Genomic DNA, 18,930 nt, shown 5'->3' with positions numbered 1-18,930 from the left:
TTTGGGTTTAGCCGTCTTTACAGACTTGCGGCTAAATCCAAATATTTCTAGTTCTAGGTCTAATGTTAGTTCTAGTGACTGTGTAAGTGTGAAACTAGAACTAACACTATACCTAGAAGTAGAATCATTTGGGTTTAGCCGTCTTTAGAGAGGCGCGGCTAAATCCAAATGATTCCAGTTCTAAGTATAGTGTTAGTTCTAGTGACAGTGCAAATGTGAAACTCGAACTAACACTATACCTAGAACTTGAATAATTTGGGTTTAGCCGTCTTTAGAGACGCGTGGCTAAACCCAAATGATTCTAGTTCTAGATATAGTGGTAATTCTATATAGTAACAGTGCTAGTGTAAAAATTGAACTAACACTAGATCTAGAACTAGAAAGTTTCAGGTTTAGCCGTGCGTCTTCTGAAGACGTCTTCTGATTATTATTATAGTGACTCACTTCGAACTTGTTTCTGAAGAAGAAGAAGGTCAAACACTTTTTCAAAAGACGCAAGTTAACACGAAAATTTCTAATTGTAGGTGTAGTGTTAGTTCTAGTGATAGTGCTACCATTAGTTCTAGTTTTAGTATAATTAACAGCGGCCGTGAAAGCCTTCGTACTTATATTAAAGTTATGTTTTTATTTATTATTTTTTTAATTATTTTTATTAATACTTATACCCGCTTTTTATTTTGTAGGTCGATTTTGTTGTCCACAATGTCCAAAAACCTATAAATTGAAATATCTCGTTAATAGACATTTGAAATTCGAATGTGGAGTTGAACCGAAATTTACTTGCGCATATTGTGGGAAAAAGTGTAGGCACAAGTACCATTTAAGAATACATTTACTCACACACAGGTCGTAGAGTAGTCACGATTTATAAATATTTAAGCAATAAAATACTTATATATTTAAATATGTTTTTGTTATTGCTTATAGTTAATGATTACGTTACTTTTTGGACAGTTTAACTTATACTATTTTTAACATTTTCATAGCATCAAATTATATAAATATCTGGAAGAATACGTTTTGATAGTATGTCTATAAATATTTGTCCACAAAACATATATTTGATAATATTATTTCTGGTACATTAAATAAGATGTACGTCAGTGTTGTAAGATGTTTGTCAATTTATCGCCTATCTGAGCAACATGGAGCACAGAACATTATATCTTAATTTTTAGAATATATACTCCTTTACAACCCAAAACCCAATGATTTATAGTTCACTGGTTTCATACTACGTGAAAGAATTTACAAAATCTCTGAACTTAAATAAACATAAGGAAATAACAATTTGTATCTATTATCTTAACAGCAAAAGATTGATGATTAACACAAAGACATTTCCAAAAAAGGTTCAGAATATGATCAATTCATATGTTGTGGTAATGAGGTGATAAAAATAATACGCTTAGGATACTATATTAATGGCAGAAAATTAAAATGATCTACAACGGCAGCTATATAATTTTCGACGAGCAGAACTTCACATCAAGAAATCCGTACACAAACAAATAAAGCATATCTAGCAAGAATATCAGGCTTTTACCCCTTCCTCTGTCCCTTCGTCTCAACCACCTCCCTCATTCATCTCCTACCTTCCTCCCTCTTCTAAAATTTGACTCCGATTCCTTTCATTCTCCCTCAGCTCGCTATACCCTCTCAACATATGTTCCAGCAGCGTCTCCTAATTCTCTCCGTACAGCCTACACCACCTATCCACATCGTCCTCCCAGTACCTGTTCGCTCTTTCCTCATTACCACAACGAAATCTCGTCACCAGCCTCTTCTTTTCTTCACTCCCCTCCTTTACCAAGTATTTTGGAAGCCCTTCCGTTATTATGTCACCATATCTTTCATTGTACCTTCCTTCCCTTATCTGCGTCCTTGCTCCACCCAACATCCACCCAACATCACCCTCCATTATTTAACTCTGCCGCCGAATAACCCGCCTTTTTGTAATATTTCCACTCCCTAACTTTCTTCGAATACTCCCCTAAGATCCCGCAGTATGTTTTTTTTGTAATTTCTTCATATTTTATTACTCTTCTGCCCGGTTCCAACCTCATCTTCACATCCTCCCTCACAATGTACCCTGGTGTTTTCCTCGCCAGACCCAGAACCCACTTCTAATACCGATTCTGTATGTCCTCCAGAATATATATCTAGGATGTTATTAGACTCACAAGATTAACATGAAGATGCTATGGAGGAGACCATGTTAATAGAAGCGCGAAGTGGGCACTGGAAGAAAAATCCATATCGAAGAGACTTCCTGGCAGATCACCTAAGGCAAGAAAGTTTGACATCTGCATCTCAAGAATCTTTAAGAGTTGTCTTAATAAAAAAAGAAGACTCACTATTGACATTCGTCTAAAATAATCCAGTAATCTAGTTATGGCTTGAAAATATGTTGCTTATTTCCTATAAATTTGTATCATGACAAGGTACAGTCGTGTTCACGGGAAATGCGCACCGAAAGTCAAGAGCTCTTGTGAGATCCGACATGTTGGCTAAACAGGCGTAGCTTCGTGTGCGCTCGGCTCAGCCTGTTTAGTCAGCGGCATGTCGGATCTCACAACAGCTCTTAACCTTTGGTGCGCATTTCCCATGAACACGACTGTACATATCACCTACTGGTAAGCAAGATGCTGGAAGTTGTAGAACAGAAATGGTGGTGGTTGAACTGTATATTAAAACTCTTGGAGGATATGATTTCAAAATAACTGTAATTTGTTCTTTAAAAGATAACGTCTTTATGTCTTATACATTTCCAAGACCTGATCTAAAAAGACAAGGACATGCATGTCTCCTTTCTAGATACGTGTACACTCTTAGAAAAGAAAATAACGTCAACAACGTAGCAAGATACTCAATCAGTTTTGATACTTTTACTATTGCATGTGATATATCATAGTATTCGCAGTATCTAATACATTTGATGCTCAATTATTTTTTGAATATGACAAATAATAGAATATTAAGTGTGGGGCATCTTTCCTTTTATAACACTTTTTCATATTTCTAATAATAGTCGAGATATTTGTTGAGATATCTGAAGATTTATCAAGGCAATTCTCACGAATTGATTTTTAGAAAAATCATTGATTTTCCACAGAACTTCCAAAGATTCCTAAACGTCTAATAAGTTATTCATTGATTCCTCACAATATCTAAGAATAAATAGGAATTTATAACAATGTCTAGATATTACAATAAATATTAGAAATTTAGGAATTGCTAGTTTTTTTTTCACAAATTTTTCAAAGGATTCACAGAGAATTTTCAAAGATTAGTGTTTTCAGATACTTCATGGGCGTTTCCAGGTATTTTTGATCTCTATGCTGCAACTCTATTCTGTTTTTATTTTTCAAGCAAATCTCAGCCTTTGCACATTGGTTTTAAAAAGGTTTTGATGATAAACTTTGCAAATGGTTGAGAAATAATCCTAAAATTAACAAATATTATTTGCCCTTCTTCTCAGGAATAATTGTGGTCTTCAGATTAACAAGCATATTAGTTTAAACTGTAACAGTGCTGTTAATACAGTAACAATTCCAGTACTTACGATTTTTTCACCAGCAACGTTTAGATGCATCTTATTTAACACTGATAGTTGTCCAGAGCAACAAACTGGTCACACGAAAAAGATAGAATTTTTATTGTATATATTATTTTGTACTATAATGAATCATATACTTTGTAACTAATTATAAATAAAACATTTATTTGTTTATTTAGTGATTTATATTCTTTGATTATTTAGTTATTTATTTTTTCTTTTAGATCGATATTTAATTTTAATTAATTTCTCCCATTATTCACAATTACTTATTATTTTTTTTATTTTTTTAGGTCGGTTTTGTTGCCCACAATGTCCAAGAACCTATAAATATAAATCCCATATGAAACGACACTATGAATTCGAATGTGGAATCGAACCGCAATTTAGTTGCGCACGTTGTGGAAAAAAATTTAGGCAAAAGGCTTATTTGAAAGTGCACATGCTTACACACAGATCGCGGAAAAGTTAACTAATTATAAAAAATAAGTTATCAAAATCGATTTTTTTATCTTTGTCATAAATAAATAGTTAAAATATCAGCAGTTAATAAAATAAATATTGTTGGTATAAAATAAGTATTAAATATTGTTTTTTTTTAATTACTAATTATTTTAATTTATTTACTAATTATTTTAATTTATTTACTAATTATTTTATTTAATTAATTTTTTTATTATTTCATTTATGATACTAAAATATTTTTATTTTGTTTATTTTTAGGTCGATATCCTTGTCCTAAATGCCCAAAAACTTATAAATGTAAAGCTTACTTAAACAGACATTTAAAATTGGAATGTGGAGTTGAACCCCAATTTTGTTGCGCACATTGTAACAGAAAATTTAGGCAGAAGACTGGATTGAGAATTCACCTGTATTCACATATAGAGCAAAAAAAATAATCACGAAAATATTTTTTTTGCAATAATAAATTTGGTGTGTATAAAAAAGTACAAAAACAATTTTTTTGTTATAGTTTTAAGCGCTTCTTTTAATCTAATTGTTTACAGGTAATTAATATTAATTTATTAATATCTTTTTCAGGTCGATATCGTTGCCCGCAATGTCCAAAAACTTATAAATTAAAATCCGTCGTCACTAGACATTTAAAATTCGAATGTGGAGTTGAACCGAAATTTAGTTGCCCGTATTGTGAAAAGAAATGTAAGCGAAAGTATGATTTGATGTCGCATCTTCTCATCCACAGACCACGAACGAATTAATACTAAAAAAATTACTATAATATAAATATCATTAATTACTTAATTAGAATAAAATAGAATAAATATAAAGAAATTAAAAAAATGTTTATTAATTAATTTTAATGCATTATATTAACCTGTAAGTGGACATTATATTGGAATGCTACTGAATTTGATAAATAAGTATTTTAATTGAATAGATAAAGGTAAATCTGTTAATCTTAAAAGTTATTTATTAATCGGTGAAGGTTTATTTTTTATTTTATTATTTTGTTTCATAATGTGTTTAATTTGACTTATGGCCGGTTGTACAATATACCGATAAATCTGTCTGATAATTATCCGGCCGATAAACTTATCGGGAGGATAAAGATATTCGCTGTTGTACAAACTTTTCTTGTCGGGAGGATTGCTATCGGCTAAATAAGACTGGGTTGGTAGTACTTTTTCCCCATATCTAGTAATTCTCTCTATCGAGTAATTAAGAAACGTCTTTCTTTGAAATTTGATTCATTTCTCATAAATAGAGTTAAACACATATATTATAAAATTGGTAAAATAATTAACCTAAACAATCACTGTCAAATTGTGATGGTGTTCCATTACAGCTTAGTTTTATCAAATTTCTAGTTCTTTCATGTAACGGGTTTAACTTTTCTTCACATGAACCACCCCCAATGTCGCTTTCTAAAATACAAGATATGTGATAAATAATTACCAAGTATAAAGAGAAGGTATAACCCTTCTCTTTCCAAGTGACCGCATCTGTTTTTTTTATTTTATATCATATTAGCTAGATTTTCTACTATTTCAATTAATCTCCAACACTCCTCTTGTGTATAATTAGTAGCACGTTAATTTTTTTTTCCTTCCAGAAAAACAAACTAACCAAACTTTTTCACAACAGACAACGTTTGTTAATGTTGTTATATGTATAAAAACCTTGGTAACCATACATATCTGGCGGATAACCGTCTTATCGGCACTTCTGAGTATCCGATAAGTTATCCTGCCAATATTCTCCCCGACAAAAATGTCCGTACATTGTAATACAGTACAAAATAACTTATCTGCCAGACAACGCTGTCGGGAAGTTTATCGGTATATTGTACAATCGGCCCTTAGAATATAAATTTGAGATGTAAGATGTAAATCTATCAAACTTAATTAATTAAGCTACCGTATTGATATCATTTTATGAAATGTAAACAGTCAAACATCAAATTAAATCCGTCCAATTTGACATATTACCTGTCAACCTTGGACGAAATAGCGCCTCGCCCGCAAGCGACCTCGGCGGTTTGAGGGTAAAGGTCTTCTTATAAGAAACGATTCCGTCTCAAATCGCCGAGGTCGCTTGCGGGCGAGGCGCTACATTTCTCTACAGCTGACAATTTTGTGTTGATATACCCGTAAGCTTTGAGCTTTTGGATACATATTTCCTACTTTGTATCTTACCAAGATGTATAACGATTTCGCCTGCAATCGCCGAGGTCGCTTGCGGGCGAGGCGCTAGAAATATTAATATATCGTCCTTATATATCTTGGTGAAGATATAAAGTCTCTTAGGGGAGAATAGCCTATGATGGACCATTTTGACGTTTTTTAATTGTATGCTAATATGCACGTATTTTTGATGAAACCGATAATAGGTCATAAAAGGTACAAGTATTTAGAATGCAAAAAAATACATTTAAAAAATTTGTGTTTTTATTCCAATCAAGACATTCAGTCTCCCAGGTTGGACCACCGGTTGCCCTAGTAAGATCATTAATTGCTTGACATTAGGGCTCACTTCAGCACATTTTGTGTGCACCCAAATGGGACATTTGATGGATCATGTCTGCATCTTTTTCTTCCTCATACATAAAACAAAACCATGTTGTTTTGTTGGTTCCAAATTTTGTTTATTTTTTCTTGTTTTGCTGCAGTTTTAAAAGATTTTTCTTGTTTGTTATTAATATAGCTTTCTGGGCAATTTCTCTAGCTCGAGAAGATGATGGTCCAGGTAGTGGATTCTGTTTGGACACTTCATGGAGAACGTTCTCAAAATTTTCGATTGTTCTAGTTTGAAATACATCAACGATTTCTGCTCAGGGGAGAATCTTGATTCATCGACGTTAAAGATGGTGTCAGCAGTCAATTTATTTTTATCCACAACGTTCTTTCAAATGACAAAAAAATGGTAAACATTCTCTTAATTGAATCCTTTTGCCCTTGTCATAGAGGTTCCTTCTGGCAGACGCATAAAACCATTTCTTCCCGTCTGTTTTCCTGTCTTTGTTAAAAGTGTGTGGCAATGGGTATTTTTCAGTATAGTCCTGGCAGTAACACTTCATGGAGAACGTTCTCAAAATTTTCGATTGTTCTAGTTTGAAATACATCAACAACAGTGTCATCACCTTCACTGTCACTTGATGACATCGATATTGACTCAGACTCAGTACTTGATTTAGGCTGCAAAATATCTGATGGTGCAAATTGGCTATCTTGAAAGACATGTCGATTAACAAGCTAAATATCAGAGACATGGAAAGTATTCTCGGCAGCTGCAACTTTTAACATTTGCTTCATTCAGCAATTTACAAATTTGCATTTGGCTTATTTTGTCCCCTTTACAATGACGAAGAAAATGTTCTTGTACCTGAGTAAAATAAATTTGTCCAAAGAAAAGGTTGCAAAAGTACACTACTCATGGTCCAGGCTATATTTCTGTTGTGCATTCTTTCGATTGACTCCTTTTGCCTTTGCCATAGAGGTTCCTTCTTTATTACATTTTACCAACGCATAAAACCATTTCTTCCCATCAGTTTTCTTGTCTTTCTTGAAAGTGTGTGGCAATGAGTATTTTTCAGCGACATGAAAAGCCAATTTTCTTATTTCCTTAATAGTTCATCCAGAAAGACATTCTTCAAATTTCAGAATGGACCTCTTTTAACCATATCGGTCAAAAAAAGTCAGAATAAATCAAAAATGAATAGCGATGCAGGATTGGGAATTTAACAATTTTGACAAATGTTGAATTTAATTTTTTAATTAGCTAACATAATTTAGTTTAATGTCTTATATTAATTCGTATAGAACTAATAGCTATGAGATTATTTCGCATAACTATAGAAGAATAAATTTTTTATCCAATGGTGTATTATTTAAATCGATTCTCTCAACATGCTATAGAAGATACGTTAATTTCTATGACTTGCTTGTAAACACAAAATTGCCACTGCTCGCTTTGTTCCTCTCAGAAGCCAGCTGAATTCACGATATCATGCTACGCAGTGACTACGCAACATAAGTTATCTACATTAAGAATACATTACTTTATAGTTTTCAAATTACGATGGTGGTCTACTCAAGGCAATGGTCCAACTTTGGCTACTCTCTCCTATGAGAAGACATTTACTCTCAAATCGCCGAGGTCGCTTCCGGGCAAAGCGCTAAATCCTCCAAAGTTGACGAATTTGTGTTGATATATCACATCCAGCACCTCACCTGCAAGCGAGCTCGGCAGGTTGAAGATAAACATTGTATCTTCACCAAAATAAATAAGGAACTTTTGATATATCAATACGAAGTCATTAACTTTGAAAAACCTAGCGCCTTGCTACAAGTGACTATTTCGACTATTTGATGATAAATGTCTTTTTGATAGAGAAATTATATCGTTAACCTATATTCTGACGCACAGAAAAATTAGCTCTTAATATTTAGAAAATAAAAATATTGTTTTATAATTCATAATTATCATTTATTATATCATTCATTTAATTAGAATAAAGCATAATAATGAAAATGTAGTAAAACAGTTTTTTATTTAATTTTAATCTTAAGTTATTATGATTTTTTAATTTGAATTTTAATTTTAGGTTGATATTGTTGTCCAACATGTCCGAAAACATATAAAAGCAAATGTCATGCATATAGAGATTTAAAATTAAAATATGTAGCAGAATCCAAGTTTAATTGCGTACATTGTGGAGAAAAATACAAGCGAATTTGTGATTTGAGAACGCATGCTCTTCTCAGACACTGACGAATTAATATTAAACTACAACTATTAATAATAAAGAATAAAAAAATTGTTTTAAAATTATATCATTAATTTGATTAGAATAAAAAATAATCATAAAGAAGTAAAAAGTTTTATCATTATTTAATTTTAATCTTAATTTATTATCATTTATTGATTTTAATTTTATTTTTAATTTGAATTTTAATTTTAGGTCGATTTTTTTGTCCAAAGTGCCCGAAAAGCTATAAATTGAAATATCTCCTGAATAGACATTTACAACTCGAATGTGGAGTCGAACCGAAATTTATTTGCAAGTATTGCGGAATAAAATATAAACGAAATTATGATTTGACGACGCATCTTCGTTCACACCGTCGAGTCACCTATTATTATTAATATCAAAAAATAAAAATATTCTTTATTTAATTTAATTAAATTAATTTCGTTAGAATAGTAAATAACATTCATAAATAAGTAAAAAAGTTTTTTGATTATTTAATTTTAATCTTAAGTTATTATGATGTATTAATTTTAATTTAAAATTTAATTGTAGGTCGATATTGTTGTCCAAAATGTCCGAAAACATATAAAAACAAAGGTCATGTAAATAGACATTTAAAATTCGAATGTAGAGTCGAACCGAAATTTACTTGTATGTATTGCGGATTAAAATATAGGCGAAATTATGATTTGACGTTGCACACATTGACGATTTAGCTAGTATTAATGTTAAAAAATAATAATATTCTTTGAAAATTGTATCATAATTTCATTAATAGATAATAATAATTATAAATAAGTAAAAGAGTTTTTTATTATATAATTTTAATTTGTAGTTACTTATTATAAGTAGCTGGATTGGCAATCTCTGTTGCGATAAGCACTTATTTGCTTGGCTTTGCTTATTTCCTTTGCATTTGCATATTGAAAATTTCATATAACTCGCGATATATGAATGTAGTAATATCTAGTAATTAAAAAAATAATAATAATAATCTGATACAGTATAATCAGTACTGTATATACAGTATACTTAGAACTAGAATCATTTGGGCTTAGCCGTACGTCTCTAAAGACGGGTTTACTTCTAAGTATAGTGTTAGTTCTAGTTTTACACTTGCACTGTCACTAGAATTAGCATTAGACCTAGAGCTAGAAACATTTGAGTTTACCCATACATCTCTTAAGACAACTAAACCTCAATGATTCTAGTTCTTGGTCTAGCACTGCATAACAATTAAAACTAGAACTAACACTAGACCTAAAACTAGAAAGTATCGGGTTTAACCGTGCTTCTGAAATGGAATGTTTCTGGGTTTAGTGTCAGTTGTAGTTGTACATCCATTGATGTTTTGGAACCCACTACGGGTTGGTTGCCCGCTCTCTACGTCACACTATTTGCCACGCCCAGTTAACTGTCATTGAGTTCTATGCTTTTGCTGTGTGTTTTTAGAAGTTTTATGATAGACATATATCAATACAAGAATTACTTTTGTGGAATTAATATGAATACGTTTTCGATATAACCTCTACAAATACACAGCAAGTATAGAACACAACAATAGCTGAATGGTCGTGCCATATGGTGTGACGTAGTATGTGGGCACGTTGTCACAACTATGGATGTAGCACAAAGTAAGTAGATACGCCTTGGTTTCTATGGAAATATATTTTTGTATATTGCATGTTAAGTGAAATTCATTGTATAGAGAAAGTGGCTAGAACTACCATTAACAGATTTACGCCATATGCTCAAAAGTGTTCCGACATGTCCTACCAATGAGCTGCGGAACATATTATAAGCACTGATATTGTGCTATTAATGTCTATGTTAAAACAGGGATCGAAAGCGAAACTTCTCTGGTTTAGACAGATATTTGCATGTTCACAGGGGGATTAAAAACGTCGGCATGAGTCGGAGCAGGAGTATACTGCCAGATATCTCGGATGGGTGCTAAAATTCTTCTTGAGAGAGAACATGATAGTACAATTTTTCTCAGATAGTCAAGCCGCTATCCAGGGGTTGCACGCTGTGAAAACGGTGTCGGCTCTGGTTAGTGACTGTAAAAGAACTTTAAACACACTGAGTTGTGATAACAGACTTTCTTTGATCTGGGTCCTAGGCCACTCTGGGATTGCTGGCAATAAAGCCGATAAAAATAAAGAGATAAAGCTTTTGTGGGGCCAGAAACTGCACTTGGTGTATCATTTGCGTTGGCCAAACATAAGATTGGTCTGTGGGCTGAAGAGAGACTTCGCCTACTGTGGACCAGTTCTCCTGGAATGGGACATGTTAAGTTGTTTATTAACATCGCCACTGTCAAATTCGGGAATATTTTAGGATTTGTTCGTAGTAGCATTAAAGTTCTAATGGATGTCTTTACTGAACACTGCCGATTAAAGACACATTTCAACTTATTGGGTCTAGCCGACGATGTAAGCATGTTTTATGCCACTGTCCTGCTCTTAATCATATCAGATTCTCGATTTTTGGGTCGCAATTTATCTCCCCAAAGGATCTGAATGACTTTTCACCATTGCACGGTGAAATTTTCGGAGTACAATAAATCCTTAGGTTCGCGGTGCAAGGTTGGTTGGTCCGCCTATCCGATATGTAGTTTATATAAATGTAATGTAGTTATTATGATTTATTAATTTTAATTTGATTTTTAATTTAAATTTTAATTTTAGGTCGATATTGTTGTCCACAATGCCCGAAAACATATAAATACAAAACTCATGCAAGTAGACATTTAAAATTTGAGTGTGGTGTTGAACCTCAATTTTGTTGCCACCACTGTGGAAAAAAATGTAAACGAAAAGATAGGTTAAAGTTGCATCTCCAAGAACACAACCCGAAGAAATATTAAAATTTATTATTATTAATTAAAAAATTATGTTTAAAATATTTTAGACAAAAATAAAAATAAAATTCTATAATTAATTTTTTTTTTTGATTTTTCAATGTTAATTTTTCTTTTTATTTACTTTTTAATTTTTATTATTTAATTTTAATTATTTTAAGTTCTCTTATTTATTTATTTTTTTTTTAATTTTTAATTTCAATTTTAATTTTAGGTCGTTATTATTGCCCTCAATGTCCAAGATCTTATAAATGTAAAGCACACCTAAACAGACATTTAAAATTCGAATGCGGAGTTGAGCCGAAATTTTGTTGCGGATATTGTGGGAAAAAATGTAAACGGAAGTGTAATATGACGTCGCACATGCGCATACACAGAGTGAAGAAATATTAATTTGTTATAAAAATAAAATGTTATAAATTAGATTTTTCTATCATTGCAATAAAGATTTTATTATTCTAAATAATAATAATAATTTATTTCAACCAGTTAGCAGTCCATAGCATTGGTCATTATAAGATATAATTACTAATACAACTATATTTCTATTTCTTATTATTCATTCATAATTTCTCTCATTATTTATTTATTTTTTTAATTTCATTTCAATTTTAGGTCGATATTGTTGCCCGCGATGTCCGAAAACTTATAAATTGAAAGGCCTTTTAGCGAGACATTTAAAATTCGAATGTGGAGTCGAACCGAAATTTACTTGTATGCATTGTGGGAAGAAATGTAAGCGAAAATCAAACTTGAAAGACCACATGCGCACACATTGGATGAAAAATAATAATTATTAAAGTTAATAGTTGTATTAATAGTTGTAAAGATGAAATGTTATTAAAATTAATTTTTCAACATTACGATAATCTTCTAGAGCTCCTAGAGTTACTTTCGCTGCGTCTACTAATTCCGGTGAAGCCAGAGAAAACTCGGAATCAGACACTTTTTAACTATATTATTCAAAATATAAAACTTTCTACATTTTACTCGTCATTTCGTTGTATTGTAGTATTAGGTAAATGATTATTTATTGTCAATTGAAAAACAAGAACACAGAAATTATGTACCTAACACAATTAATGTGTTTTATTTACATTTTATCAACATAATGGCTCGAATTGAAACTCGTCTGTGTCTAAGCACATTTGTAATCTATGTCCGCGAATTTCTAAACACCCTGTATTGTAATTATATGTTTTTTGAATATTTAATCGTTTTTCTCTTCGCAAAAAAAATGTGTATTATACACGGGAAAAATATTAGATTTTACCTCTCGATTTGTGATATAAGAAATATTATAATAAAATATATAATTAATTTTTTTATAAAAAATGTCATAACACAACTAGAAATTTTCTCCGACGTTTCGTTTTCGTGAAACTATCATCAGGTTTATTTATTTTTTTTTTAAATAATTCAATGTTTTTTTTAAATGGAATACATTGTGTGACATATTATTGAAATCAGAATTAATTATCCTATTTTTTAGTGTGAAAATCAAATTTGGCGTTCAAATAAGGAAAAATAAACCTGATGATAGTTTCACGAAAACGAAACGTCGGAGAAAATTTGTAGTTGTGTCATGACATTTTTCATAAAAGTTGCCTTAAGAATGTTTTTTCAGATTCACAAAAAAACGAAAAATAGAGAAGTTAGGGCAAAAAACGAAAACGTCGGCCATATTTTAAAAACTAAAACGGGTAGATCCAAAAACTTAGTTGAAAAATGATGAGCTCTAAGATAGGCAACTTTGCTCCCATTTAACCATTTCTGTATCTCTTTTGGTTTCTGAGATTCCAATGGTGGGGGTCGAATTTGAATTACCCTGTATATAAAAAATATAAATAAAAAATATATACAGAATATATAAATTGTAAAAAGAAAAATGTTTCAAATACTTTCTTCAATGTTCAAATACTTGCTTGTTTACATTGTTCTTTGTTTCGTTGCTATGGCAACCAACATTGTTGTTTTAAATGGGATGCCTATGCTTTTTTTGCACATTTGAATAGAGAATAAATCCCTCTACGCGATGAACATATCAAATCATATGGTTGTATTAGAAAAAATTACAATCAAAGTAGGCGCTGAAATAACGCTGTAGACAGCTTTAAATGTCAAAAAATTGACAGTTTAAACAAATATGGCGCAATTAAGCGAACGACAAAGAATCTAAATATTAATAATGTATGGGTACGATTCTTTCCAAAAAGTTGATGGCCGAATTACCAATTAATAATTATTCATAGTTGTTGAAACTGTAATTTTTTTGACATTTAAAGCTGTCAACGGCGTTATTTCGGCACCTACTTTGATTGTAATTAGCTGATTTAAGACTTTCAAAACATGCATTTTTTCTCGATTTTTTTCTTATACAACCATATGATTTGGTATGTTCATCGCATAGAGGGACTTATCCTCTATCAAAGTATGTACAAAAAATATATGCATCCCATTTAAAATAACAATGTTGGTTGCCATGGCAACGAAACAAAAAACAATACAAACAAGCAAATATCGCCAAAAAATGCGTCATGATTAATAAAGAAACTTGTATTTGAACCATTTTTCTTTAAAATCACAAATGGCGAAGTTATTGGCTATATTCCAGACATTTGACACACCCTGTATATGAAAAATATACAGGGTGGTTTAGTTTTTAATCGGGAAACTTTAGTAGGATGTAGTACTTGCCAAAATAACACAAGTTTTTTATATAAACACAGGGTCGCAACTCTTTTGTTTTCGAGCTATGAGCTGTCGAAGTTGAGCCAAAAATTTACAGTTTATCTTTTATTTCGGGTATAAGTAAACCATAGAATTTGAAATTTTGTATGTATGTACTACTGGTTAACACCTTATTTTCCACCATACTTTACACTTCCCTAGCGCCCTCTAAGGGAATGAAATTTATAACCTCTTTGACTTTTTTATAAAAACTTTTAAACACCATGGAATATTAACATAAAAAAATATGGGTTGTAAAGCTTGTTCATTATTGCTACTCTTTTGTCTCATTAGTTTATGAAAAATATATATAAAATATATATGTGTATGAAAAATATATATAAAATATTTATGTATATGAAAAATATATATATATAAAATATATATATATATATAAAAATTATAGATAAAATATATATGTATATGAAAAATTATATATAAAATATATATGTATATGAAGAATATATATAAAATATTTTTGTATATGAAAACTATATATAAAATATATATGTATATGAAAAATATATATAAAATATATATGTATATGAAATATATATATATGTATAAACACAACCTCGAGCTAAAATCTAATACTTTTTTCCCTTATATAATATTAAATAACTAATTATCATTTAATTTATAATTTAACCTCCCATTATTTCTTATAATTATTATTTGTAGTGCATCACGCACTCTAATTATTATTTATATTTAATTCTTATATCATCATAATGTATTTTTCGCATGACAATTTTGTTATAGATATAAATAAATAAACAGATTGGATGGACATAAAAACATTTAATCTATCAAATACTCCAATAAAAATTTTAATATTTTATTTATACAATTAATAGAGAGTTATTAAATAAATAAACTCTATATAATTGTTTTAACTTTTAATTTTAATTTTAGGTCGATATTGTTGTCCAAAATGTCCGAAAACATATAAAATTAAAGGTCATGTAAATAGACATTTAAAATTCGAATGTGGAGTCGAACCGAAATTTACTTGCGTACATTGTGGAAAGAAAAGTAAGAGAAAATCAAACATGAAAGAGCACATGCGCACACACTGGATGAACAAATAATAATTAGTTGTAAAGAAATGTTATTAAAATTAATTTTTTCAATCACAACGAATATTTTTATAAAAAATAATAGATGTGATACAAAAATAATAACAAATTCTTTTTTTCATTTAATTTATAGTTTAATCTCCCATTATTTCTTATTATTATCATTTTTTTAATTTTTAATTTTAGGTCGATATTGTTGTCCAAAATGTCCGAAAACATATAAATACAAAACTGATGCAATTAAACATTTAAAATTCGAATGTGGAGTTGAACCGAAATTTACTTGCTTGATTTGTGGAAAGAAAAGTAAGCGAAAATCAAACATGCAAGGCCACCTGCGTACACACTGGTTGAACAAACATTAATTAGTTGTAAAGAATTGTTATTAAAATTAATTTTTCAATCATAACGAATATTTTTATAAACAATAATAAATGTGATAAAAAATAATAATAAATTCTTTTTCTCATCTAATTTATAGTAAAATCTCCCTTTATTTTTTATAATTATCATTGTTTTAACTTTTAATTTTAATTTTAGGTCGATATTGTTGCCCACAATGTCCAAGAAGTTATAAATGTAAAGCGCACTTGAATAGACACTTAACATTCGAATGCGGAGTTGAGCCGAAATTTTGTTGCGAAATTTGTGGGAAAAAGTGTAGGCAAAAAATCCATTTGAAATCGCACATGGCTACACATGGAATAATTAGATATTAATTAAAAAAATTATTAACGAATTAATTGGAAAGTATTCGTAAAAATAATTAAGGCGAAAAAATTCACGATTATATTAATTTATGTTTCATTTATTGATTATTTAGTCCAATCAAAATTTTTATGTCTTATGCGTCAATAAAAATTCTATGACATTTTTATCACCGTAACGGGTGTGATTAATTTTTCTTAAAATCCCACATTATTATTTTATTATTATATGTTGTAAATCAGATGGCGTTTTCGTATTAAAACTAATAATAACACAATTTCTTATTTTATTGCTTTATAAACTTAATTACAATAAATCAAGTTCATTTTTTTTGATAATTAAAAATTTGACAGACTTTGTAACGGGTGTGACACTGATTATTTTTAATTAACTCGAAGTATCTTCTAAAATTCTGCATCGAACGTATGAGTTGGGTTGGAATGATGATCGAGGACGCTATCCAATACCAACTGTTCCACACCCAGCTCTCTTTATGTCTTTGTCTGTTTTAATTTTATATCTCTTGAGATATTTGCACCAACAAGAAGACACAAACGATATGAGTAAATCGCAGAAATTAGAGATGAGATATCTGAAAAGAGAGACAAAAGTGTGACATAAGAGAAGAATCAGATATGGAGGCATCAACTTTATAGAAAAGAGGCAACTGTTTACTTATTATTTCTATTGATCGGAAAAAACACTCGTTATGGATGTCTAGTTATAACCATGGATACCTTCAATATGTTTATGGCACTCTCACATCATTTATGGATACAGTCTGTTTCATCATAACCCCAAATATCCTTCTATAATGTTTCCGTAACATAATCCCCAACATTCTTCAATGTATCCTTGGTACACCAATGCTGTTGCGGGCAAAGCTCTATATCATCTCAGAAAATGACAACCTAACCAATACTTCCTCTTAAGACGGCTAAACCTGAATGTTTCTAGTTCTAGGTTTAATGTTAGTTAGATATCACTATGTTGTATATTTTTATTACACTAAAACTAGAACTAACACGAAAGTATCGGGTTTAGCTGTGCGTCTGAAGACGCACGGCCAAACCCGAATGTTTTTAGTTCTAGGTCTAGTATTAGTTCTAGTTTTACACTAGCACTATCACTAGGACTAACACAAGACCTAGAACTAGAACCATTCGGGTTTAGTCGTCTTGAGAGACGTGCGGCTAACCCCGAATGTTTCTAGTTCTCGGTCTGGTGTTAGTTCTAGTTTTGCACTAGCACTACCACTAGAACTAACACAAGACCTAGAACTAGAATCATTCGGGTTTAGCCGTCTTGAGAGACATGCGGCTAACCCCGAATGCTTCTAGTTCTCGGTCTAGTGTTAGTTCTAGTTTTGCACTACCATTACAACTAACACAAGACCTAGAACTAGAATCATTTGGATTTAGCCGTCTTGAGAGACGTATGGCTAAATCCGAATGTTTCTAGTTCTCGGTCTAGTGTTAGTTCTAGTTTTGCACTACCACTAGAACTAACACAAGACTTAGAACTATAATCATTCGGGTTTAGCCGTCTTGAGAGACATGTGGCTAACCCCGAATGTTTCTAGTTCTCGGTCTAGTGTTAGTTCTAGTTTTGCACTACCACTAGAACTAACACAAGACTTAGAACTATAATCATTCGGGTTTAGCCGTCTTGAGAGACATGTGGCTAACCCCGAATGTTTCTAGTTCTCGGTCTAGTGTTAGTTCTAGTTTTGCACTACCATTAGAACTAACACAAGACCTAGAACTAGAATCATTCGGGTTTAGCCGTCTTGAGAGACGTGCGGCTAACCCCGAATGTTTCTAGTTTTCGGTCTAGTGTTAGTTCTAGTTTTGCACTACCACTAGAACTAACACAAGACCTAGAACTAGAATCATTCGGGTTTAGCCGTCTTGAGAGACGTGTGGCTAAATCCGAATGTTTCTAGTTCTCGATCTAGTGTTAGTTCTAGTTTTGCACTATCACTAGAACTAACACAAGACTTAGAACTATAATCATTCGGGTTTAGTCGTCTTGAGAGACATGTGGCTAACCCCGAATGCTTCTAGTTCTCGGTCTAGTGTTAGTTCTAGTTTTGCACTACCACTAGAACTAACGCAAGACCTAGAACTAGAATCATTCGGATTTAGCCGTCTTGAGAGACGTGTGGCTAACCATTAGAACTAACACTAGACCGAAAACTAGAAACATTCGGGGTTAGCCGCACGTCTCTCAAGACGGCTAAACCCGAATGATTCTAGTTCTAGAGAGTTCTAATGGTAGTTTTGCACTACCATTAGAACTAACACAAGACCTAGAACTAGAATCATTCGGGTTTAGCCGTCTTGAGAGACGTGCGGCTAACCCCGAATATTTCTAGTTTTCGGTCTAGTGTTAGTTCTAGTTTTGCACTACCACTAGAACTAACACAAGACCTAGAACTAGAATCATTTGGATTTAGCCGTCTTGAGAGACGTGTGGCTAAATCCGAATGCTTCTAGTTCTCGGTCTAGTGTTAGTTCTAGTTTTGCAATACCACTAGAACTAACACAAGACCTAGAACTAGAATCATTCGGGTTTAGCCGTCTTTAGAGACGTGCGGCTAACCCCGAATGTTTCTAGTTTTCGGTCTAGTGTTAGTTCTAGTTTTGCACTACCACTAGAACTAGCACAAGACCTAGAACTATAATCATTCCAGTTTAGCCGTCTTGAAAGACATGTGGCTAAATCCGAATGTTTCTAGTTCGCGGTCTAGTGTTAGTTCGAGTTTTGCACTAGC

At 31.6% G+C, this 18,930-nt stretch overlaps 1 protein-coding gene across 30 annotated transcripts in view; it reads left to right on the top strand.

Annotated features, from left to right (window-relative positions):
- LOC111415678 (longitudinals lacking protein, isoforms H/M/V) overlaps window positions 1–18,930 on the top strand; it is a 289,549-nt gene that overhangs the window by 98,642 nt on the left and 171,977 nt on the right. The window contains exons 5-6 of one of the 30 annotated variants that reach the window (XM_023047487.2): window positions 4,283–4,495; window positions 4,604–4,684. The exons of 27 other annotated variants lie outside the window; for them this stretch is intronic. In XM_023047487.2, the coding sequence (XP_022903255.1) occupies window positions 4,283–4,461 (179 nt within the window). In that variant the 3' untranslated portion in view covers window positions 4,462–4,495; window positions 4,604–4,684. Of the gene's footprint in view, window positions 1–4,282; window positions 4,496–4,603; window positions 4,685–11,851; window positions 12,093–12,252; window positions 12,453–18,930 lie in introns of those variants that run through there. 2 more of the 30 variants (XM_023047484.2, XM_023047488.2) reach the window with 2 other exon arrangements.

This window comes from Onthophagus taurus, chromosome 1 (assembly GCF_036711975.1).
Source record: "Onthophagus taurus isolate NC chromosome 1, IU_Otau_3.0, whole genome shotgun sequence".
Taxonomy (NCBI): Eukaryota; Metazoa; Arthropoda; class Insecta; order Coleoptera; family Scarabaeidae; genus Onthophagus; species Onthophagus taurus.
Note: the sequence above shows the minus strand (reverse complement) of the source record. Positions and strands in the feature narration are given on the sequence as shown.